Source organism: Malus domestica, chromosome 14 (assembly GCF_042453785.1).
Source record: "Malus domestica chromosome 14, GDT2T_hap1".
In the NCBI taxonomy this organism is placed as follows: domain Eukaryota; kingdom Viridiplantae; phylum Streptophyta; class Magnoliopsida; order Rosales; family Rosaceae; genus Malus; species Malus domestica.
The window spans coordinates 28,873,350-28,897,511 of record NC_091674.1 but is presented as its reverse complement, the minus strand read 5'-3'; the positions used below and the strand labels follow the sequence as shown (position 1 = coordinate 28,897,511).

General features: G+C 38.7%; 4 protein-coding genes across 7 annotated transcripts; 1 reads left to right on the top strand and 3 right to left on the bottom strand.

The window, feature by feature from the left end:
- The first annotated feature begins 8,171 nt into the window (after positions 1-8,171).
- Positions 8,172-12,230, top strand: LOC103415331 (glycerophosphodiester phosphodiesterase GDPD6-like). Of its 2 annotated transcripts, none has more exons than XM_070811611.1 (8): positions 8,172-8,391; positions 9,282-9,463; positions 9,532-9,589; positions 9,957-10,031; positions 10,450-10,559; positions 10,673-10,891; positions 11,009-11,164; positions 11,823-12,230. In XM_070811611.1, exons 1-8 carry the CDS (start codon positions 8,376-8,378, stop codon positions 12,060-12,062), a joined length of 1,056 nt encoding a protein of 351 aa, XP_070667712.1. In that variant the 5' UTR covers positions 8,172-8,375; the 3' UTR covers positions 12,063-12,230. The 2 variants fall into 2 exon arrangements, with proteins under 2 accessions (XP_070667712.1, XP_028948529.1); XM_029092696.2 differs by having other exon boundaries at positions 9,532-9,715.
- A 2,101-nt stretch (positions 12,231-14,331) lies between these two features.
- Positions 14,332-17,642, bottom strand: LOC103455429 (replication protein A 70 kDa DNA-binding subunit B-like). Its single transcript, XM_008395011.4, has 12 exons — positions 17,440-17,642; positions 17,069-17,215; positions 16,825-16,980; positions 16,552-16,729; positions 16,167-16,437; positions 15,984-16,086; positions 15,772-15,896; positions 15,584-15,662; positions 15,343-15,487; positions 15,060-15,220; positions 14,845-14,965; positions 14,332-14,737 (listed from the first exon to the last, which is right to left on the bottom strand). The coding sequence occupies exons 1-12, from the start codon at positions 17,568-17,570 to the stop codon at positions 14,540-14,542; spliced, it is 1,815 nt and encodes a 604-aa protein (XP_008393233.2). The 5' UTR covers positions 17,571-17,642; the 3' UTR covers positions 14,332-14,539.
- A 780-nt stretch (positions 17,643-18,422) lies between these two features.
- Positions 18,423-22,006, bottom strand: LOC103455427 (uncharacterized). 3 transcript variants are annotated; one of them, XM_070811609.1, is made up of 4 exons: positions 21,865-22,006; positions 20,650-20,774; positions 19,257-20,185; positions 18,423-19,163 (listed from the first exon to the last, which is right to left on the bottom strand). In XM_070811609.1, exons 3-4 carry the CDS (start codon positions 20,132-20,134, stop codon positions 19,100-19,102), a joined length of 942 nt encoding a protein of 313 aa, XP_070667710.1. In that variant the 5' UTR covers positions 20,135-20,185; positions 20,650-20,774; positions 21,865-22,006; the 3' UTR covers positions 18,423-19,099. The 3 variants fall into 3 exon arrangements, with proteins under 3 accessions (XP_070667710.1, XP_070667709.1, XP_008393232.3); XM_070811608.1 differs by having other exon boundaries at positions 18,423-18,801; XM_008395010.4 differs by having other exon boundaries at positions 18,423-18,801; positions 20,650-20,796; positions 21,865-22,004.
- On the bottom strand, positions 21,776-23,612 carry LOC108169216 (presenilin-like protein At2g29900). The gene has a single exon (XM_070811610.1). The coding sequence runs from the start codon at positions 23,467-23,469 to the stop codon at positions 22,210-22,212; it is 1,260 nt and encodes a 419-aa protein (XP_070667711.1). The 5' UTR covers positions 23,470-23,612; the 3' UTR covers positions 21,776-22,209.
- Between the last annotated feature and the right edge of the window lie 550 nt (positions 23,613-24,162).

The window sequence follows — 24,162 nt, the reverse complement described above, 5'->3', positions numbered from 1 at the left end:
TACCACTGCTGTCATATGTGGTGATATACCAGAAATATTGTCTGTTGGTGAATGTCTGCATATGGGCAACTCTGACAGAGACATTGAATGGATCTTTGACAATGGAGCTTCCTTCCATGCTACGTCCAAACGGGAGTTCTTCAGTACATACAAAGAAGGTGACTTTGGCATAGTGAAGATGGGGAATGAAAGCTATTCCAAAATTCTTGGAATTGGTGATATATGTCTAAGAACTAATCTCGGCTGCCAATTGATGTTGAAAGATGTGAGACATATTCCTGATATACGTCTCAATCTGATATCCATCGGTACCCTTGATCGACAAGGATATTATCACCATATTGGCGAAGGAAAATTGAAGCTTACTAAAGGCTTAATGGTGGTAGCAAGAGCACGACTTTGTTGTACGTTGTACCGGTCAAATGCCAAGGTTTTGAAAGGTGAGTTGAATGCTGTGGAGGACTCATCTCTAGACTTGTGGCATAAGAGGCTAGGTCACATGAGCGAGAAAGGCCTACAGGTTTTGGCAAAGAAGTCTCACATTCCCTTTGCCAAAGGTACGTCGTTAAACTCTTGTGAGCACTGTTTATTAGGAAAACAAAGAAGAATTAGTTTTTCGATTCCATCTACAAGGAAAGGAAATTTGTTAGATCTTGTTTATTCAGATGTGTGTGGTCCCATGGAAGTCGAGTCACTCGGAAGAAATAAATATTTTGTTACTTATATTGATGATGCTTCACGAAAGGTTTGGGTGTATTTGTTGAAATCCAAAGACCAGGTGTTTCAGACATTCCAGGAGTTCCATGCCATGGTGGAGAGGGAAATTGGGAAACCTCTTAAGTGCCTTCGTAGCGACAACGGCGGCGAGTACACATCTCACCAGTTTAGAGAGTATTGTGTGAAACATGGCATACGTCATGAGAAGACAGTTCCTGGAACTCCACAACATAATGGTGTTGCTGAAAGAATGAACCGAACCATCATGGAGAAAGTCAGGTGTATGCTGAGGACTGCAAAGTTATCTAAGCAGTTCTGGGGTGAAGCTGTAAGGACAGCCTGCTATTTGATCAACCGATCTCCATCAGTACCATTAGGTCTTGATGTTCCAGAGAGAGTATGGGCTGGTAATGATGTGTCTTACTCTCATCTGAAAGTGTTTGGCTGTAAAGCTTTTGTGCATGTGCCCAAAGAGCAGAGATCGAAGTTAGACTACAAAGCTACACCGTGCATCTTTCTTGGTTATGGCGATGAAGATTTTGGTTACAGATTATGGGACCCATACCAGAAGAAGTTTATTCGAAGTAGAGACGTGGTCTTTTATGAAGATCAAACAATTGGGGATTCGGATAAAGAAGCACAACCAGATGGCGCAGACAGAGGAGTTGATCCATTAGCTTCAGATGAAGAAAGTCACGATGACATCCCTGAAGCAGCTGCCAATGAAGTGCCTGCAGAACCAGATAATGCTGATCAGGGGGAGCCTGATCAAGATGTGCCAGACCATGAGATTGCTGATCAGGTGGAGCCTAGTCAAAAGAGCAGATTCAAGGAGAACCCAATCAGGGGGAGCCTCCAGCCCTACAAGAGAATGAAGATCAGGTCAGAAGATCCATCAGAAATCGAAGACCGTCTACCAAGTATTCTTCATCAGAGTATATCATGTTGACTAATTATGGAGAGCCTGAAACATATGAGGAGGCCAGAGCTCATAACGACAGTGACAAATGGATGAAGGCAATGGAGTCGGAGATGGATTCCTTATCAAAGAATGATACCTATGAGCTGGTGGAGCTTCCAAAGGGCAGGAAAGCATTGAAAAACAAGTGGGTGTTCAAATTGAAAAGAGACGACAACATGACAAGGTACAAGGCTCGTTTGGTTGTCAAAGGTTTTGGTCAAAAGAAAGGAGTTGACTTCGATGAGATTTTCTCACCGGTGGTGAAGATGACTTCCATTCGAGTTATCCTTGGTATGGCAGCAAGTATGGATCTTGAGCTCGAGCAGTTAGATGTTAAAACTGCATTTCTCCACGGCAATTTAGAAGAGGAGATATACATGGAGCAACCCAAAGGCTTTGAAGTCAAAGGTAAAGAAAATTTGGTGTGCAAGCTCAAGAAAAGCTTATATGGTCTTAAGCAGGCTCCGAGACAGTGGAATAAGAAGTTCAACTCATTCATGGTGAGTAATGGGTACAAGAGAACTCATGCTGACTCTTGTGTCTATATCAAACAATTTTCTGGAGGTAAATTCATCATCTTATTGCTTTATGTTGATGACATGTTGATTGTCGGACAAGATACCTCTATGATTAAAAAGCTCAAAGAAGAGTTATCTAAGTCCTTTGACATGAAGGACTTAGGGCCAGCCAAGCAGATTTTGGGCATGGATATAATTCGTGACAGAAAATCCAAAAAGTTGTGGCTGTCACAAGAAAAGTATGTTGAACGGGTGCTTGAAAGGTTCAACATGAAAGCAGTCAAATCGGTAAGCTCACCTTTAGCCAATCATATCAAGTTGAGCAAAGAGTCGTGTCCAAAAACATATGAAGAAAAGGAGAAAATGGCAGTTGTTCCCTACTCTTCAGCAGTAGGAAGTATCATGTATGCAATGGTGTGCACACGGCCAGATATTGCTCATGCAGTAGGTGTGGTGAGCAGGTTTCTCTCTAATCCAGGGAAGGACCACTGGGAAGCTGTTAAGTGGATTCTCAGATATTTGAAGGGGACTTCTAAGATGTGCTTGTGCTTTGGCGGTTCCAAACCAATCTTGGAAGGATTTACAGATGCTGACATGGGAGGTGACCTGGATGGTAGAAAATCTACGTCTGGGTACTTGTTTACTTTTGCAGGGGGAGCCGTGTCTTGGCAATCCAAGTTACAAAAGTGCATTGCTTTGTCCACAACCGAGGCTGAATACATAGCCGCTACAGAAGCATGCAAGGAGTTGTTGTGGCTGAAGCGGTTTCTCCAAGAGTTGGGTTTGAAGCAAAGTGATTATGGCATTTATTGTGATAGTCAGAGTGCTCTGGATTTGAGCAAGAACACTACATATCATTCACGCACTAAGCACATTGATATTCGTTATCACTGGATTAGAGACGCTATCGAGAACAAGTTGCTACAGCTGAAGAAGATTCATACCGATAATAATTCTTCAGACATGTTGACAAAGGTAGTCACAAAATCAAAGTTGGAATTCTGCATTAAGGCTGCTGGGATGAACTCCAGGTAACTTGGAGTCATGATCGGAATTCCTCCCTCATGGACTGGAGGAGGAGATTGTTGGTATATGGTCCAGCCCATGATCAACGTTCTAGATTATTCTAGTAAGCAAGAGATGAGGCTGGAGCTTGCTAGACAATTCTAGCATGTTATTAAGTTGATGGAAGAAGCTAGAGAGTACTAGCTTCCTTGGTTGCAAATGGAAAGATCTAGAAGCTACAAGTATGTGGCTAGTCTAGATTTTTCTATACTAGAGGTTTGAAGAAGGAACTAGAAACTAGTAGAATGCCAAGCCCTCACCTATAAATATGGGTGTGATGTAACCAATTGAGAACCAAGAGTGAGTAGCAAAGGATCAAGTCCAAAGCTAGAGTTCCACTCCAAGAGTGAGAGTGAGAGTGTTCCACTACACATTGTGTGAGTGAAGTTTAGAGTGATAGAAAGTGTGTGTTATACTTTCTTGTATCCATCAAGCCTTGTCTTTGGCTTGGTAAGACTACTCTTGTTGTATTCATCTTTTTCATATAGTGAAGATTGATCCTTGTTTGGTGGACGTAGGCATAAATTGCCGAACCACATAAATTCTTGGTGTCCATTTTCTACTTTACCTTGTGCATTCTCTATCTTGTAGTACCGACATTCCTAACATACCCTTAGTGTCATGTTTGGGATTTCTTATCTAGAAACCACTTATACTCATAAGAAGAAGCGCTTTTATTATAATCACGTATAACTTAACATGAAATCCAAGTGCTTTTAAATTTTTATGTCAAACATAGTCATAAGCAATTTTAATTTTTACACACTTTTAACCATTCAAGTAGTCCCAAATGGCCCCTCCTCATTCACATATTTGTTTGTTTCTTAACCCAATTTTGAACTTGTAGTTAAGTTTTTCTAATTTTGAAATCAATTAAGTGCACTAGTGCTGGCCTAACACTCATTCTGGGGTAGGAAAAATGCGACCCTTCATTCTGTTTTTTAAACCACAGCTGAGATTAAACACTTTTTGGAGACTAAAAGTACTCCGGCAGCAATGCTACCGAAACTCAAAGCCAGGAGTGTAACTTGTGGTTCAAGTTCAACCGTTCGGATCAGCATCCTCTCCTGAGCTAAGGATGAGGATCCTCCTAATCAAGGAGTGTGGGCCGTTGGATGAAAATCGAATGACTATAATTATTATAATTTTAAAGGGACCTCCTGTTTGTAGCCGTTGGATTTTCATCCAACGGCCCACACTCCTTGGTCAAGAGAATCCTCATCCTTAGCTCAGGAGAGGATCCTGATCCCAACCATTCAGGCAGCGCCTGGGCATCCCGTACTCTATCAGTTAAAAGCGGAGCGATATATCACTGTCTCTAGCTCCAAAGGGTAAGCAGCATATCAAGCTAATTATTTGTCTATGTTTTTTTTTTTTTTTTTTAATTTACCGTTTTAATGGTTTGCTTGATTTGTGATTGTTTGATCTTATACTGCTGATTTCGATTTCTTTGATCTCGGATTCGTCGTTAGAGTAATTGATACAGTTTGCTAGTTAGGATAATTGATATGATTCGGTCATTAGGGTAATTGATACAATTTTAATTTTAATTTTTTTGCTTATAAAAGGGGACCAGTTGGTGCTTTGGTCATAACCGTCCATATTTTCAGGGGTTAGCAAAACTCATAGAGAAATTTCAACATCTTCCTGACTACCATCATGTGATTCACCGGCTGGTATAATTAATACAATTCGGTGGTTGGTACATTCGATTTTGGTCATGAAATGTGTAACAATATGACAAAACATGTGGGGAAGCAACGACAGGAGAATTTGCGGCGTCAACGAGGAAAGATGATCTAGGTTCCTTTGTTTCGTCAACGATGTTAAAGATGGCGATGAATGGTGAACGCAAGTATCGAATCTAATAAACATTCACATGCCGACAAAATTAGAAAAGAAATTGTATTCGACAATTTATCAACGGAGAAAAGAAAACTAATTGATTGCGTATCGACAAATATTAAAAAGAAGTCTATACCTGACAACGCATTGACAAAATAAGAGAATCGGCGCATATGAGCCTAATATAGGAGCAGATTATGTTTGCCCACGAACAATCAAAATTTTCATCTCCATGGTTAGGTGTAACGTCTAAGTGAGTGATCTTTCCACATGAAATGGTTCATGACCGTCCTTCGTCCTTGTGACTAGAAATAGTTTGTGGCAGGCTTGTCTTAGCTATCTCATGATTTCTCTTAACAAAAGCAGCATACATGATGCATCATTCTGCCTTTCCACAACATATATTAATTTGTTTTTGGAAAGTCAATTCCAAGTATTCTAAAAAGTACTCGTTCTACGTAAAAGTAAAAACTGCTTCTGCATAATTTTTACACAGTAGTGTAGCAACTAGCAACAGGACCAATAACATTGGAGACAACTTGATCGTTTCCGATTGAAACACCTGCAGTTTAATTCCATGCATGCAAGAGCAGAATACGTTGATACTTTGTCCTCCCAAAGGGTGCCAGTGGCCAATACAAAACATATCAGCCCGTTTATCAAAAAAGAAAAAGAACACACATATCAGCCCTTCGAAGAGGGTTAAAGTTTCCGGTAATTAAAAGATAAACTGTTGAATTATAAGTTGTGAACTGATAGTATTATAATAAGTTTTATGTTTTAAATGGTGTATTCGCAAAGAATGCCAAGGGTAAAATTCTGATATGTAAAGGCCATGAGTGTCATGTGGGTTTTGATTCTTGTTATTAGTTAGATGAGTGGCTGTGATCTAAGCTTAGAGAGAGAAGGATCCAACATTCTCTCGAACAGTAATATTCCCTCCTCACACAACTTGTGTGTGAGAGGTGTGTGAAAGAAATCTAATGAAAAATCCAATCACTCTTCTGTGACTTACAGAGTGAAGCAACCACTTTCCATTCTCTGTGTGTGTGTGTTCATTCATCTCTCTTCGAATCCATTAAATAAAAAATAATCAGATCTCAATTCATTCTAACATAAACACCCTCATTTGAGCAACTAGCTCTCATTTTATGACGATGTTTACACTATATTATCATATATATAGTCCTTTATGCAACTGTGGATGCTAAAGCTTTTGTATTTGGACAAAAGCACATCAAGCAAACTTTCAATTTCCTCATAACTTGTTAGTTTTGTGTTACCTTCAAAGTTTAGCAGGTCTTTGGGTTCATCTGGCATCAAATTGATGGATACCAAGCAAGTGTCTCGCAGCCGTATAACTTGTTGGCTTTACATTACGTCGGAAGTTTAGCAGGTCTTGGATTCGACTATCATCGAACCGATTGCTCAGGAGACGTATTTTATCCTTGTAACCCGATGGCATCCAAAGTTCATCATGTCTTGGTTATGGTGTACATCAAACCCATAGATATCAAGAAGACTTGTGATTACCTTGTAACTTGTTGGTTTTGATATTAATCCGAAGATGTCTTGATCGAGGACTTTCCTTTTTATAGTTGGACTCTCTTTATTTTTTATTTTTTATGGCTCTCATTTCCTTCAGATTTCTTTCATTTAAACTCCTTTAAACAAAATCTCATGGTTTTGTTTCTTCTTGATTGAGTTTTTAATTTCGTGGATCTCTTCATCATTTCTTTATATTAGGAACGTAGAACATAAGATTAATGAATAAATAAACACACTAATCACATCAAATAATAATGTCAAAATATGAGAATCACCCATCTCAAACAAGAGTTCTTGCGTGAAATAGGATGGTATTCCAAATTTACCACTCGTTTATGATTTAACGTATGTGTTAACTTTGTCATATAGATATCACATAGTTACTAACGCGATAATAACATTATGGGAAATTTTATTCAATCCCATTTCTCTTTTCTAAACCCAACTTATAATTTTTAATCTTGAAATTCCGAATCTGCCCAACAATTTCCTTTCTACACCCATAATGAAAAAGAACAAAAATATAAAATACAAAATTTCAACACTAGAAAATCTGGGCCATGCCATCACTCCAAACCTTAACCACCCCCAATTTCTACCCCTCCCCATCTTCTTATCACCCACAATGAAACCCTCAAAGATCTCAGCCATCAATGTCCCTTTCCCAACCTTTCGACGGCCACACAATAACTCTCTCTTCCATGCAGTCCTTCTAACATGTCCGAATTATGTCAAAATTGTCGACATGTCGAATTTAATTGTGTTGGACCATATGTTAATAATACTATTAATTTTTCCAAATATATATATATATATATATATATATATTGACATGTTTCTTTTGGGTTTTTCAATCGTGGGTTGTTGGGAATAATGTTCTAATTTCCAAATTGTTGTGCATGGTAAGGGAGGTGGTAGTGGGGAGTTGGGGAGGTTTGAAACTGGGTGGTTAAGGTTTGAAGAGATAGGATGGCTAGAGTTCCCTATTGCTAAATTATTATTATTTTCTTTTTGTGCTTGTTGGGTGTAGAAAGAGAATTATTAGGCATATTTGGAATTTCAAAATAAAAAATAATAAGTTGGGTGTAGAAAGATGATAAATGGGTTTAAATAAAATTTCCCTAACATTATAGAATTAGGCAAGTCATTCTGGTCTAACATACTGATGTAACAAAACAATCATACACTTCATATCGAAAAGTCAAAATAAAAAATTAAAAAATGATAGATTTGAAACACCGTCATCTTACCGTCTTCGTGCCGGTAAATCCTTCTCCGTCTCACATGGTTAATGTACAAATTTAAGTATATATACCAAGCCGCACACGACAAATCACCATTCGGTCAACGCCAACTGGCCGCTGAGTTCAGAAATTAGAATCCCACGGCAATGCAATCATCCAAACTACTTAACAAACTCCCCAATCCCACCCTCCACGTGTCAGATCTCCCATCCAACACGTCATCAAACGGCCAGTATTGCAGTTTCATCCGTCCGGTGTCATCCCATCTGTCACGTCCAAATCAGTTTCCCGGTGAAATCCCATCTATTGGAGGGAATATTCTTGGTTTACAACTAGATCCATGGCGCCGAGTTCTCCGAGCCCTCGTTGTTATAAAACTCTCGGCCGCATACGATTCGACCACCTTAGAAAAAGGCTCGCCGAGTTCTTCAAGAAGCCCAGGAAACGCAGTAGGTAGAGAGAAGCTTGGAAAACGCCATGGCTTCCTCCCACTGTAAGCTGCTAACTTTGCTCCAACGATTAAATTTTTGCTTCCAATTTTAGTATCTTTTTTTTCTGGTGATGGTGTGAGTTTTTCAATGTCTGTAAGTGTATGATTACTGGTTTTTCTTTTTCTTTTTTTTTTCAATTTTGTTGGAATTAAATGCAAACTTGGCACCAAAGAATGATTTTTTGCTCTTTTTGGGAGTTTTAATTGTTGATCGTGTGAGTTTTGCAATATTTTTGTGTAAATGATTACTGGGTTTTATTTTTTCTCTTCAGTTTTGTAGAATTAAGCTGCAAACTTGGCTCCAAAGATTGAATCTTTGCTCTTCTTTTAGAGTTTTAATTGTTGATCGTGTGAGTTTTTCAATGGTTTTATGTGAATGATTACTGGGTCTTGTTAATTTTGTAAAAAAGTTTGATTCTTTATTTTTTTGGTGGTGGCTGATATGCTTCTGATATTGGTTTTCTCTTCTGTCTTGTTTGCTCCTGGCAATTGCTTAATTGGGCCTGTTTGATTCGTTTGAAGCTTGCTTTTGATTTGTTTGAATTTAATTTGGTGGTTTTAGAGGATATTTTCTACCTTTGCATGTCGGGGAGTTCGAATTTTAGTTGGAAATTTGCCTCGAGTGTTTCCTAATTTAGCAAAATTATGATGTAGGTATAATGCCAGGTTGTTTTGTGAATGCTATTTATAAGTAGGCGTTTTTAGTTGAATGAGGCTATTGGTTTCTAAATGTGGCAAGGCACCGAGTAGTTTCTATGGCTAATGGCAAAATATTGATTTCGGTTTGTATGTATGTATAGTGTTAAGACTCCGTATATGTTTATTCTCCAAATCATGAAAAATAAAAATACTGTGAGAATTTATATTGATTTTGGTGTTTTTGCATTTGACAGGCTTTGCTCCTTTTGTGTTCCTACTGCTCCTTGTTGGGTGTTCTGGAAGGCCATTCTATCCACTTCCTAGTAAAGCAGGTGATCCTACCAATAGACAGCCTCTACAAACTTATCGTCCATACAACATTGCTCATCGAGGTTCAAATGGAGAAATTCCCGAAGAAACTGCTGCTGCATACATGGTAATACTTCATTCACTTGATGAAAAGCTGTTCTCCGTATATGAGTACTAATACATTCATTTTTGCAGAGAGCTATTAAAGAGGGTGCAGACTTCATTGAAACGGATATCCTATCTTCTAAAGATGGTGTGCTTATATGCTTTCATGATGTGACCCTTGATGACACAACTGATGTTGCCGAACACAAGGAATTTGCAGATCGTAAAAGAACCTATGAAGTTCAAGGGGTCAACACTACTGGTTTTTTTACTGGTGTGTGAAGCCCCTCTGCGTGCAACACTTTCTAAATCGTTAGTCTAACTGATTGATCGCATTGTGTCGATGGGTTTTTTTGTACATCCCTCTTTTTAACTGACGATTGACCATACTTGAGCACCCAACTGATAAGTTTTGTTAGCTTACCACTATTTCCAAAATCTGATACCCGTATCTTTCTTTTTGTGATGTATTTATTGCCAACTGCAAAGTTAAAAGTTGCTTTAACGGTATGCAGTTGATTTTACAACAAAAGAACTGAAGAAATTACGAGTGAAGCAGAGATACCCATTTCGGGATCAGCAATATAATGGTGAGTAACTATCTCTGGTAAATAACTCTGAATTTTAGCATGCATCTTTTATTACTTGCTGTTGCCGACTATTTGATGATAGAGACCTTATTTCAGCATCAGATTTCTAACCACGAATAGCTTTATCTTGTGGCTTTAAAATCGTGCAAGTGCGATATTGTTAGTTTATGTTTTGAGCTTGATTGGGCATTTAGTTAGACCATCTGCTTAAGCTTTCCTATGAGTCATCTCGCCACTTGAATCATGGTGCTAGTTCCCTGCGTCGTTGTGTAGAACGTGCTATATGTAATATTGCTACACTTTCATAATTTTTTTTGCATTAAAAAACATATGTTCTATTTCCGATTATAAGATATTCATTTATATGGATGCAAATATAAAGGATGGTTGAGATATCATTTTCTGATGCATTCGTCAGGAAAATATCCTATTATTACTTTTGAAGAGTTCATTTCAATCGCACTGGATTCACCCAGAGTTGTTGGAATATATCCGGAGATTAAAAACCCAGTATTGATCAACCAACATGTAAGTATCCTGAAAGCTGATACAAATAATGGTTTCACAGAACATGATTAGCATTCTGATAGATATCTTTTCTCTTTTGCACGACACTTGCCTGATGTTTTAATTTATGACAGGTGAAGTGGGCAGATGGTAAGAGGTTCGAGGACAGATTTGTGGAGACACTTAAGAAGTACGGATACAAGGGTTCATACCTATCAAAAGATTGGTTGAAACAACCTGCATTTATCCAGTCATTTGCTCCAACTTCACTTGTATACGTATCAAATCTGACAGACTTGCCCAAGATATTCTTAATTGACGATGTTACTGTTCCAACCCAAGACACTAATCAGGTGTGTGTTCTTTCTATTGTTTTATCTCCCCGTGGACTACTTACGCAATATAGTTCTTCCTTTGACTTTTCAGTATTTAAATTCCTCACTAACTGACCTCAAATCTATGATGTGCAGTCCTATTGGGAAATTACTTCGGATCCTTACCTTGACTACATTAAAGATTATGTGGTGGGCATTGGACCGTGGAAGGATACTATAGTTCCTGTAGTAAATAATTATTTGCAAACACCTACCGATTTGGTCTCCAGAGCCCACGCACATGACCTACAGGTAGATTTCTTCTCTGTAAAGACTTATCTGTTTCGTTTGGAGTAACGGCGTTATGAAAAAATTCTAGTCATGGTCATGAGTCTTTTTTCTTTGACATAGCATTTTTGTCCTGCATTAGTATAGTAATGTGTTGATTGCATCTGCTATGACGGACTACTCACGAAAGGTTGAATGACCAAAATAGAGCAAGACGTTTCTTTGTGATCTAATTTTGTAATGTGTTACTGAGAGGTGTGGTTAACGGATAACCATAAGAGAAACCAATTTTTAGTTGTTCAAGCACGACAGCTCGTTAGGAATTGTTGTATGCTCTGGTATCACATGGAACCCTAGGACGCGTATAATAATGCAGATGGTATGATTCAAGGCATCTCTTAGATTAGGCAAAAACAAACATTGCGTAGCTCAGGTGTTGCTTTTGACAAATGTATTGATCGGATTGATGACTTGAGTAGAGAACGAGTTGATAATTTTCTTTCTAAAATCCATCAGCAGCATAAAAATTTGTTTCCACTATTTACTATGGGATGCTGAAGAACTTTTCCTTTTCTCGTCAACCTGGTTTCCTGCGATTTATCTTCTGAAATATGAATGCTTCAGATGCATGGACGTAATTCCTGTAAATCGTGTTCTTACATCTCCTTCAATCCCAATGCAGGTGCACCCCTACACGTACAGAAACGAGAACTCATTCCTGCACTTGGACTTTCATCAAGATCCATACGCGGAGTACAATTACTGGATTAACGAGATAGGTGTCGATGGACTTTTTACAGACTTCACAGGAAGCCTGCATAACTTTCAAGAGTGGACCTCCTTCAATGAAAGTGATGACAAGAATGCATCAAGTTTACTGCACCAAATAGCGTCAATGGTCTCTCCCTATAAGAAGGCGTGAGATCGATAGTACATTTTAGGTATCATTTTATCTTGTTAACCTATCTAAGTGCAATTTCTGCAGACCACAACCTGTAAAATTCGTTTAGAGAAGTTCATTTCTCGGTTTAGTATCTTGCCATTAGTCTACCTTCATGCCAGGTTAAAGCAATTTAGTGGAATTCTTGGATATTTCGTCTTTAAATTTCAGCGTTGATCCAAAATGATCTGCACAAGCTTCGGTTTTTCGTGCTCACCTCATTTTTTATAGTCTTTTTAGCTAAAGTGGTCCTTAAGATTTGCACAACTCCTCACTTTTTGGTCTTGAAGTGGTTCCTGAGATTGTTCACCATTAATAATTTTGGTCCTTTGATGAAAAATTATGTTAAATAAGGATCAAAATGACAAAAATATCCTCAATTTAATAAACAATTTGACAAATTTTAAGGGTATTTTTGTCATTTTATCCTTATTCAATGGAGTTATTTCAGAAAATGACCAAAATGATTTATAGTGACAAACTCAGGGACCAATTCTATCGATTTCAAATCTCATGAACCATTTTGGCTAAAAAGCCATTTCGATATGCCAAGAACAGTTGAGGAAAAGATAAAAACAGGCGATGAGAAGCTCTGTTTACAATATATGCAAAAAGCCACATGACATTATTGGCTTGATACTTTGGTGATGTTAACGTGTGGATAGGCATGTTTTAACTCAGTAATCTACACCATTCGTCCAAACACTAAACTACGAAGAACCAATTTGTTAAAAGCAAGAAATTTTTCGAATCGAAATGAGTTCTGCACATATTTGGATCACGATTCGGAATCTTGAAACTTTCCATACGCGTTCAAGTTCAATCGTAATTGTTCGAATCATCAAATTTTAGAATTTCTAACTCCGGATTTGATTTGGGTGTGCAAATGTTGAAACTTTTTGAACCATTTTCGAGTGAAACTTATAATTTTCAATCCAACTTGCACTCGTGAGAAAAACCGTTATTGGTGATATGCAAGATTCACTGCTTAGAGGTGCTTTCGTGAGAACCTTCCGAGTCTTTCACAAGTGGCGGATAAAATCTTCATCTTCAACCTATTGTGTCCCATCCCCGGTTCAAACCCACCCTTCTAGTCTAGTTTAGAGTAGGATTATTGCTTGTAACGAAACGGATTGGGTTCGGATGTGCTATCTCCATACCCGAACCCATTTATTTTCCCCAAACTTGAACCCGTAAAATCCGGGTTTTCCCCATAACCGAACCCGTCGGGTGATGGATTTTTTATCAGGGAACGGTTTATTCCATTATGATATTTATATATTTATTTATATTATTAACTAAATGAAGAATATTATAAAAAAGATATTAAATAAATTGGTATTATTAATACAATTGATACAATGCATTTAATAAGTAATATTAAAAATTTAGGGGGTGTAGTCAAACTCGGATTTGAGAGGATTTTAAAAGATTTTAAAATCCTAGTGTAGTCAATTAAAATATTTTAAAGGATTTTAAAATCCATTCAAATCTAAGTGTTAAAAAAATTAAGATTTTGGAAGATTTCTATAAGTTGTGGATTTTGTGGGATTTGAGAGTAAAAGATATATATAACTAAGACTAAAAGAAATCCAACCTCACCCCCTAGGATTTTAAAATCCTTCTTCCCCTTCTTCTCCCTTTGCCCTTGTCCATATTCCGAAAGGTAAGCCATCACTCCTCGATTGCAGTTCTTTACAACCAGAGCTTTATGATTAGGTTCCTCGATTGCAGTTCTTTACATCGTTTTGTTAATCTGGATTTGAATTTGTATTTTATCAGTAAATCATATTTTTTGTTTGATGGATTTTTGATCGGGGAACGGTTTTTTCCGTTATGATATTTATATATTTATTTATATTACTAAGAAAATATTTACACTCTTGAAAATTATAAGCATATATTTCCTATTATTAATGATATAAAAGTAAATAATTAATTTCATATTTAATAATGCATGATTATTAATAACCCTTTTTCATATAATAAATACTTATATTTTTGTATTCAAGATGAAATGGTTCGGTTTCAACTTTCAAATAGGGATTTGGGGTAGATACCCTAATAACCATAACCAAACCCGAAATCAAAAAATTTATCCGACGATTACCCATAACTGTAAAGTACCCAAAATTTTATGCCCAAAATCAAACCATTCGAATCAATCACTTGCGAAGATCAGACTTGACGGGTTAAATTGCCATCAGTAAATCATTCAGTCAAATTATCAGCATCCATAGAAAAATGTGAATCACACAAAGGAATAAAGCATTATAAAAGAAGTGCATTTATACAACTAGATCAACACTATCAGGCATTTCTCATGGCATTTAGAACCAACATCTGCAATTAATCCCAACTGCCCTTCCCCAAACATACAGAACCCTAAATCAGAGAGATTAAAGTTGCATCTGCCTAGACACCATTTTCATTCTTCACCATCCTTCTACACCATTAACTTATGAGGCCTTCATCTTCGATATCTCTTCAAGCAAAAACCTCGATTCAGCAGCAAAATCAACCGGAGCGACTGCCCTGGCAGTTATCCTCTTCCGCTTCTCGTTATTGTACTCATTCAGAGTAACACTGACCCTAAAAAGATGAGGAACCCAAGTTGCTTCTTTCAGTTTTTGTTGGAATTCATTCTCGTCTCCGTCCTGAAACAAAATGTAAAGGATTCAAAAACTAGAAACCAGCTGCTAATTTTTCATGGTTTTGTTAATCATGTGTAATAAGCACTTTGAAGTGAATTGTAAACATATACCTGTGATTTCAATTTGTCCAGTTCATCTGCAGAGCACCCGATGACCCTCTCAGCTTCGTCGTTGAATAGAGAAAGATATGTTTCCCCACTTACATCAGTAACTCTTGCAACTGATATATACCTGGAAAGAGAACAAAATGGATATGTGAGAAGTTGGGAATCTGTATTCAAACACCAATAGCATCCTTATGATGAAATATTGAACTGTAATTTACCTTAAACTGCATTCTTCATCATTTTTCTGGCACCCTTCACACCAGTATCCAGAACCAATAGCTTCAGTCACCTTCTTGTTGCAAGTTTTGCAAGCGCGGTACCACATTGCCTGATCAGGCCTGATTGAACTTATGAACGCTTTAACACTGAAAAACACAGGCTGCATATGACCAAAACAAAATATTCAGTTCAATCACAATACACTAATTAGTTTTGAGACTGCAAAATTTACTTAACTGAAGATTCTTATGCAATTAAGAGCGGTGGATATTGTAAATATACCTTATCCTCACCCAAGGACGGGTCCTCAGATATATGAGACAGGGTGACTTTGTCAGAGTACATGGACCTTCCTCCACTCTTGGCTGATGGACTCATACCAGAGCCAACAGAGGCCAATGAAGCACCTTTACCTTCAGAATCATACCTGCCAATTAAGTCAATTTTACCATTATTCAGCTATGAGAAAACTTAATCATATGGAGATAAAGTTACGGTAAAATCCTGATGAAGAATAACTTACCAGGACCGCAACTTCTTTGCCTCAGGTGATTCTGGATTTACCAATATTGTGCTCTTGCTCAGTGTTGACAATGATACACCTGCAACAATATATAAAAGAGTACATCAATAACAGGAACTTTGATAGTTGTTTATTTTTCAAGAATGCATAAATTCCTCGCGATGTTATTGTATGAACTTTTAGGCTACCTTGGAAGTCTCCAACTTTGAGGGACTTGATAGCGACTATGGGAGATTGATCAGCGATGTCAAGCAATTGCTGGCCTACACTAGTTGCAAGCTCACCCCACAAAGCAACCACAACTGTCTTCTTCCTGCAGTTCAAATACAAATTGTTTCAATACACAGCATTAACATATGGAAAAGTGTAGTCAGTTACTCGACAAGTGTTGTAAGCTTACGTATCATCAGCAATGGTGATATCACGCTTTGGAATACTCTCATTGTCGATCTTCCTTCTAATGCTCATTGTAGGAGACACATTTTGAACAACTCCAATAACATCTGGGAAATAAATCAGATATGAGTAATTGAGAAAACAGACAACACACATCGAAAACAGATTCTGGGAGTGGGTTGCTTACCCACAAGCTCCTTTCCATTAACATGGGGACCCAACATATCAACTGGAACAAAATTGAATTTTGTTTCGGGAACAAAGGCCGCTTCATTGCTAGCTTCTTCCACCTCAGAATACTCATTTAATGTCATTTCATAATCATTTTGCACTGTCTTAAACTGCTTGTTAGCAACCCGCAGAGACCCCTTTGAAATGTAATAAACCTTTCCTAACTCAAACTTTTCAAAGAACTTCTTTGCAGCTTCATTAAACATTGTTGCTTGAATTTGTGTTCCCTAAACAAACACAAACAAATTTACATTACATAAGAACCACCACACCGTCTACATTAAGCAATTAGAATTGGGAAACTGGAAGAATGCCAACAAAACAAAGTGTCTTCGGCTTACATCTTCATCTGTTAACTCCACATTGAAGACGCAACCTTCACCTCTAGCATTCTTGTATGTACGCATCGTACCCTTGTTTGTAACACGAACCTTTATGGTCCAATTTCCTTGGTAAGGGTTCAAGGAAACAAGCGGGTGAACCCTTCGTGTCATAGCCATTCTCGCAGACGGAGCCATACTGAAATCAATTCATACAAAATCAAACTATCAACACACACTCATAAATTCAATTACACAGTCACAGCTGATTGGCAGCAAAACAAAACCACTTACTTCCCAGCCTGCTCATTCACAATTTGAGCAGCAGATTTCGAAACCATTTCTTGCTTGGGCTTCAAAATAATCCCAACATCTTCCTTTTTCACCTCATTTTTCACCTCCGCCTCAAGTGCAGCCGAAACCACATCACATTTTGTTACAAGCAGATAACTGAAAACAGCAAAACAAAAACATCAACACTTCCTTCACAATATTTCAACCGACGGAGAGAGATAGGGAATCAAAGTGAAAAGCTTACTTTTCGGATAAGTTTGAATTGAAATTAACAGAATAACCGAGAACGCGAATGAGACCCAGATTCTGAATCTCCCCAGATGTGACCTGGGGACCCAGCCGCGAGGAAAGCATCCCCTTTAGCTTCGCATTTCCATCAGTAGCAATAAACCTAGAACACCATATTACAAACACAAAAGCTCGATCACACGCGAAATTTCCACATTCCAAACTAACCAATAATCATTTTACAAAACCCAAAACCTAAATTCCAAAAAAATTGAAGACAGCAACCAGATCTAGATCTAAAAAGGGTTTCTTGAAAACTCTAAATAAAACCCCACAAAGAAAAGAAAGCGAGAAAAGAGAAGAACAAACAGAGAAAGCAAAGCTCACATGTAAGATTTTCCCCTAGGGGTGAGATCGGAGACCTGGACCACTATCTCCGGCAGCTCAACCGACTCGTCCGGCGACTTGTTCGCCAAGACGGTCGAAATCGCATCTGGGGTCGGCATTAACTTCGCCATTCTCTCTCTCTCTCTCTCTCTTGTTTCTCTCTCTAGAAATGATGGAGGTGGAGATATACGATATGAAAGTCTCTGTGTGCGTTGTGAGTTTTTAAGGGGTTTTTATTTCGGCGGGAGATTTTTGTGATTTTTTAAAATCTTTTTTCCACTTTTTTTGGCGCGAAATTTAGCTTTGGTGGGTTTTTTGGTTTGACTTTTGTTGACCTGGCGCCCTCGCGCGTTCGATTTCGTTTCGTTCTTTTACCATTTTATCCTCCCATTGTTTTTGGGCTAACGGCTTTGGATTGGAGTTGGACTATAAAACTGCGGGCCTTGTAAACAACTGGATCCACAACATTATTCGAGTTTCACGTTTTAGTTAAAATGGTCTTTAAAATTGACATAATTTTTCACTTTAATTTCTGGCAATGAAAGTTAATGAAAGTGGTCCCCTGAATTTTTTCGGAATATTCAAAAAATCAAGGGTCGATATGGAAATGAGGAGAAATACAAATAAAAAATTCAATAAATATCGATGATATTGACCAATTAACTACATAAATTTTTCCAGTACACAAATTTCAAACTTTTGATTTTTTTTGAGAAATTTTGCTCTAATTTTGATTAAATCTAAATAAGTTGATATACTCAATCAAAATTTCCGTCGAAAACAACTAGTCCTATATCAATATTTTAAACACTGATGTTATGAACATGTGGTCCAATTCCAATATGCTAGTAAGTAGAGTGTTGAGTTTTTATCCTTGCGTCACGAGTTCAAAAATCCTTATCTCCTAAATTGTTGTAATAGTTTCGAACTCCCCAACTCCGTTCCGTTCCTCCTAATAATTACAATAAAAGAACACAACAAAATGGAAAATGGCGACGCCTTGCATTACCATGGATCAAATATTTACATTCCCTATTGGAAATAGCTAAATAATTAATTTAATTAATCTAATATAAATTATGAAAAGAAAAAAAAAACATATTAACCTCACATACAACTCCAAGGAGAGAAAATGTTCAGAACTTTTTCTAAGTACAGCATGATGGGCAACAAGAGAAGCAAGACAGCCCCCAGCCGCACTTGGGTACAATTGGGGTTGGTTTTGAGGGCGGAGACGACGCATTCGGTGTTTCTTCCGGCATTTGCGGCTGCGATTCTCGCTGCGACGTTCGCTTTGACCCCGATTGGTGCTTGTGTCTCGTTCCTTCTCCCCGTAGCGAAACATTTATGTCCCCTAACAATCTTCATGGAACAAAAACAAGGTTCAGATGTTTGCTCAAACATGCAAACGTGCAAAAGTACGTAGTTGCAAGTAGGGTTTTGTTCTGGTGAGATTGTTCGAACGGCGCACTTAAGGCTATTTCCGCCATTGTCTGAAACACGATTTCAGTCCTTGTAGCTTTGACAACGTTCTACATTGTCCCGGTATTGTGGACTGCGTCGTTTGGTCCATGTAGTTTGCAACTTGTTCCAACACGAGGACGCTCATCAACTTTCGTTAATTTCTTGTCCCAATCCGTCACATACGCGACACAAGAAATCAACGTAAGTTGACAAACGTCACAGTTTGCAAACTACAAGGACCTGATTCGACGCAACTGAAACTGCAGTGGCAAGTGTAACTTTTGTGAACACTACATTGATCAAAAACATGTTTTAACCTTAAATTTTGCTAAGATGGGAAGCCAGCAACTTACATTGGGAATGCAAAAGATCTTGTACTTCCATCCGAAGCATGAGAGAGGCGAGCCGAGTGATACTTGCCACCCTCGCGGGCAGTGGTTGACTTCTCTCTTTCATGATTCACTGCATTTTCCCTTAGAACTTCTCTCATGGTTTCCGCAGCTTTCTCTTCTGTTACCCTCAGACTCGGCTCCTCCACCACCGTGCTTAACTTATTGGAAGCATTCTCCGCTGATTGCGCCGTTTGCTTAGCCGGAGGCTGGTTGCTTGTGAAGTCAATGTTGCATGGACTACCAGGCAAGTAATTTACCTCAGGTAAACCCAATTCACCAGATTTACACAACCAGTTAAACTGGTCTTTGGTAAAACTCGTATTTCCCATCTGAATGCTGAACAAGGACTCATTGGATTCAGTGCTCCATTCCAATGGGGCTGTTGATTTGTTCCTAGCAAACACATAATCTGGAATCCTATACGGTGAGGAGGCAGGGTCGCCTGGCCGCTCCATCATCTGCGTAGGCGGAGACTGTGTTGCTGAATCGTTTGCATCATCTGCTGGTTGAGAATGTGATCCTTCTAGTCTATCACTAGGTTGCACATTCTGCGAAGCATCTGTGGCCGCGCAGGCAGCAAAATCCTCGGCACTGGTTGCATTTGCACCCAATTCAAAGGCTTCATTACAATCAGATACCTGAGAGTTACTTAAACTTTCTCCTACAGTAGAAATATTAGCTTCTCCTAGAGCGGTAATTGGATCCGTCCTCAACTCATTCAACTGATCGGACAAGCCTAATCCGCCTGATCCGCTGCCTAATCCTTTGGCCGCGGTATCAACTTCACATGGAGTTGTAGCTACAGGGCTTAACCTTGTTCTATCATCTGCAGATTCCATAACTAAAAATTGTCTTGGTTCTGCCTCCGGCAGTCCAAAACCATCGGATTCCTGTGAATCCAAAAACGAAACAGAAACATAAGGTTACCAATCAGCTGTTATACGTTAAAAATCTCAAAGAACCTAATCGAAAGTTAAGGGGACTGAATTTCATATGGAATGAATGATCATGAAGAGCTTCTTCATGATATTTGCCACTCAAATTGTGCGAAAAAGGCAAGCTCGCCTAATAACCATTTTGATTTTAGTTTTCGTTCTTTTGTTACGGACATAAAACCTTGAATTCATTGATTCGATATGAAACATAAATCACAATGCATTCTAAGATAGTTGCCCCCTAAGATTCAAATAAATTCATACACGTGTTCCGAATTGAAAATTCCAATTGTATGCTCAACATGATTAAAGGAAAGATCTCAACAATTGTCGTTCATGAAATTTGAATATTTGGGATTGTATAACAAGACTCATAATATCAAATGAGAAACACACACATTAGAAATAACCAAACTTACATACAAAACCAAATGCCAATGAACGTGCCCTCAGAGACACTGCCAACCTTCCGCCCTTCGGAAAATCGATGATGATTCCTTACCGGCCTGAAAATCTGCCGCCTCAGTTTCGCGTCGACGGCAACCTATGAGTAACGGGGGGTAAGACTGAAAATTCGAGAAAATAACAAAATCAAAAAACGAAAAAACAAAACCGAAAAATGAAATGGACAGAGGGGATGAGAAAGAAACCAGATGAAAATTACAAGGCCCTGCTTAGACGTAGGGGTTTCTTTCTCTCTCTACTTTCCATTGCGCGTCCTCATCTTTACTAATTTCTTGCAATCCAAGGCTGTATTTTCCCTTTTCGTCCTCGTCGGAGTTTTTTATTTTTTATAACAAAAAATATTATCCACACTAAGGGGAAAGGGAGTGGGTTAAGCCTTTTCATCCTCGTCGGAGTTAGGACAAGTAGACACAACTATATCCCCTTTAACGACGTCGTATAGGGAAATATTTTGAGTGTAACGGTCGCCCTAAAGTTGATTTTTATGTTTTTTAGTCCAAAAATTCACTAAACAATGCTTATGCGGAAAGATAAATAGTAAGACCACTTCCCAATAGCGCAAACTATTTTCCCGCAAGAAAAAGGTTTTGGCAAAATCCGACAATCGGGTGCTTCACAAAAACAATTCGAAAAAAATACTCACGGTTTTTAGTCGGTTTTTCAAAGTCATACAAAAACAATCATAAAACCTACTTTTCACGGAACTTTCGCCGTGACACAAACTTCTTAATGTTAATGTTGGTCATTCCGATGATGTTCTGAACGATCAAACTCTGTTCTGGCTATGTTCTTGTCCTCAAAAGAGTAATGTGCGTGGTCATTTTAATACGAGTACAAATTCAATTTAGGGTTTATTTTGTTTATTATGTGCTAGGTATAATGCTTGTAACTTGTAAGCCTTATATGTATATTCTTACACACCTAGGACGAAACCTTTTGGGAGCTCACTGGCTTCGGGTTCCGTAGGAACTCTGAAGTTATGTGAGAAAAGGACCAGAGCATCCCCAGAATGGGTGACCCACTGATAAGTTCTCGTGTGAGGACTTGAATTTGATGTGTTCATACGAAGCATTAAGCCTATTTGGAATGAAAATTTCATATATACACAAGAATGCTCGAGATTAATATCAACATAAACATTGATACAGGGGACGTGGAGAATGCAATACCTTTCGATATGCAACTGAATCCAGCTGAAACAAACAATCAAAGATTTGATTTTACTGGTACAAACAAATGTAGGCCTTCCGGCTTCCTTCAAGGCTCCGATCCATACGGCATCCTCCCTTCTCCCAACTTTGCAGATGTTGGACTCCAATGGATCTTCAAAATCACAATCTAACCCTATTTGAAATGAACTTTACGAAACAATATAGATTCCAGACGTGCAACCAGTTCACAGAAAAGAAATATACCGGTTGCAACGAGAAATCATCGGTGTCACGCAGTATGCTCCGATGCTTCATATACTTTCTGCAGCTGCCTATCAATCTTTGGCTATAAAACTTCCACTTCTAGAACATGATGAGGTTCAAAGAACATTGTACAACGAAAACTTCGAGTAAGAGCCGTGTCAATACATAAAACAGTACGCCGAGCATTATTGACACGGGAAGAGCTGGCAAAGCTTTCTGATACACAGCTAACAGTATCAGAGTCACTCCAAGGCCACCTATGATGGCAAGATAACACGCATACACCGTCATAAAATCATACATTGCCGCCCTCCCGACTAAAACACTGTAGAAGATGAAGTCTCCCAATCCCAGCTTGATTGAACCGGAGGACCCCAATCCGATGCCCTCAAGCAGCAAACTTTCACTCGCCGCAACATCTTCCTGCCTGCAAGGCGGAACATTCGCTACACGCTCGAGTAATGGTGCAGATAGCTCTTGATCCCTCTCTGGAATCCGCCCCTCTTCGGCTCTAACCAAACTCGAATCATTATCAACATTGCCGAACTCACCAAGATTCGAATTTGAATTCGGATTCTCATTCCCAATACTCGAATTCTCATTTCTCCTATCTCTCCAAACCCTCCTCTCACCCACAGGACCCTGAGAATCATGAGGAGTCACGGGCCTGGCCTCGTAAACGAGAGCCGGAATCTCCTCATCCCTAGAGATTGCCAGCTCCACCAATAACCTCAACGGCCCGACCGGCAACAAAACCGCGGCAAGATCATACAATGCCATGGCAACCAACAGCACCCAAGTTGTCCACTCAGGCAACAACGTAAACCAATAAGCAACCAGCATTCCAATCACAACCAAATACCCCTGCGTCACGAAAATCGCCATTTTCGACATGAACACCGCCAAAACCCCAACAACAGCAAAATTGAACAACACCAAAACAAACGTAATCGAATCGACCGGAACATTAAAGTCCTGAATCAGAAACAGGGCGATTTCTCCGCCCATGAATCCCAGAACAACAAAAGACGAAAAACCCATGTAGATTTTGAGGAACCTGGTGCATCTGAGGTAAAAAAGGAGCACCAAAACGAATGTGACGGCAGTGACGACGGCGACAAAAACGAGGGAGTTTAAGAGGGCACCTACGAATTTGTCCCAGGAGGAGTCCGAGGCGGTCTCGTCGTACGCAATGGTGGCGATTGACGTCACCCTCTCCGACGAGGATGAAGCGTCGTCGGTGAGGACAGTGACCAGAAGGACCACCAGCAGCATACAGACGGAGACCGGAGTGATGATTCTGATCAGTTCTTCGCCCAGGGATTCGAGAACTGTGGTGGGTCTTGGGTTTTGGGCCATTGGGTGTTCGACAATCGGATCAATTTCGGATCTTGGGGCGGATTTTGGGATTTTGGATTTGAGATTTGGTCGAGGCTGAGAAATGTTTCGCAGGTGTTTTGGTGAAAGAACTGCTTGGACTGGCCGATGGCGTTGGGGAAATAATCTTAGCCGCACATCTCTTTGACCTTTATTATTATTATTATTATTTTAAAGAATACGATATCCACACATTTATTTTAATTTTTCATACACTTTTTTTATTTTTGATCGTCGAATCGAATGAATTAATCATTTTTAAAAAGGAAGTACTATCACCGTTTTTTTACTTCATATACACTATTGTTAATTTTTGCCCATCAATTTTGTAGGTACGAGAATAAACATAAACGTATGAATAGTGCGACCTTTTTTCAAACGATGACATTAATATTTTACCAATTTTCTTGTGATTACTTGATTTTATTGGCAAATATTAGAATGAGAATTTTACGTCAATTTTAAAAGATAAAAGGAGGCCTGTTTGATCACGTGTCTCGCAAAAACATTAAAATGCAAATGAGTGAAAAGGTTAAAAAAAAAAAAATTTAACAATACAAAGTCAAACACTAAAGTACTTAAAAATATGATTACCTCATATGCTAAATTACATTTAAAACCTACTTAATCTTTTAATTTTTTTTTGATTATTTTGAAACTTAACTCGTGTATCAC

Excerpts from the sequence above, each read along its gene's own strand:
- LOC103415331 (XM_029092696.2), top strand. Across the intron at positions 9,716-9,956 it reads CACTACTGGTTTTTTTACTG|TTGATTTTACAACAAAAGAA; the intron begins GTGTGTGAAGCC and ends AACGGTATGCAG. Across the intron at positions 10,032-10,449 it reads TCGGGATCAGCAATATAATG|GAAAATATCCTATTATTACT; the intron begins GTGAGTAACTAT and ends TGCATTCGTCAG.
- LOC108169216 (XM_070811610.1), bottom strand. The coding sequence starts at position 23,469 with ATGGCCCAAAACCCAAGACCCACCACAGTTCTCGAATCCCTGGGCGAA.
- LOC103455427 (XM_070811608.1), bottom strand. The coding sequence starts at position 20,134 with ATGGAATCTGCAGATGATAGAACAAGGTTAAGCCCTGTAGCTACAACT. Across the intron at positions 18,802-19,256 it reads AGATCTTTTGCATTCCCAAT|ATTGTTAGGGGACATAAATG; the intron begins GTAAGTTGCTGG and ends TGTTCCATGAAG.
- LOC103455429 (XM_008395011.4), bottom strand. The coding sequence starts at position 17,570 with ATGGCGAAGTTAATGCCGACCCCAGATGCGATTTCGACCGTCTTGGCG. Across the intron at positions 15,221-15,342 it reads CGTCCTTGGGTGAGGATAAG|CCTGTGTTTTTCAGTGTTAA; the intron begins GTATATTTACAA and ends GGTCATATGCAG. Across the intron at positions 14,738-14,844 it reads TGGACAAATTGAAATCACAG|GACGGAGACGAGAATGAATT; the intron begins GTATATGTTTAC and ends ATTTTGTTTCAG.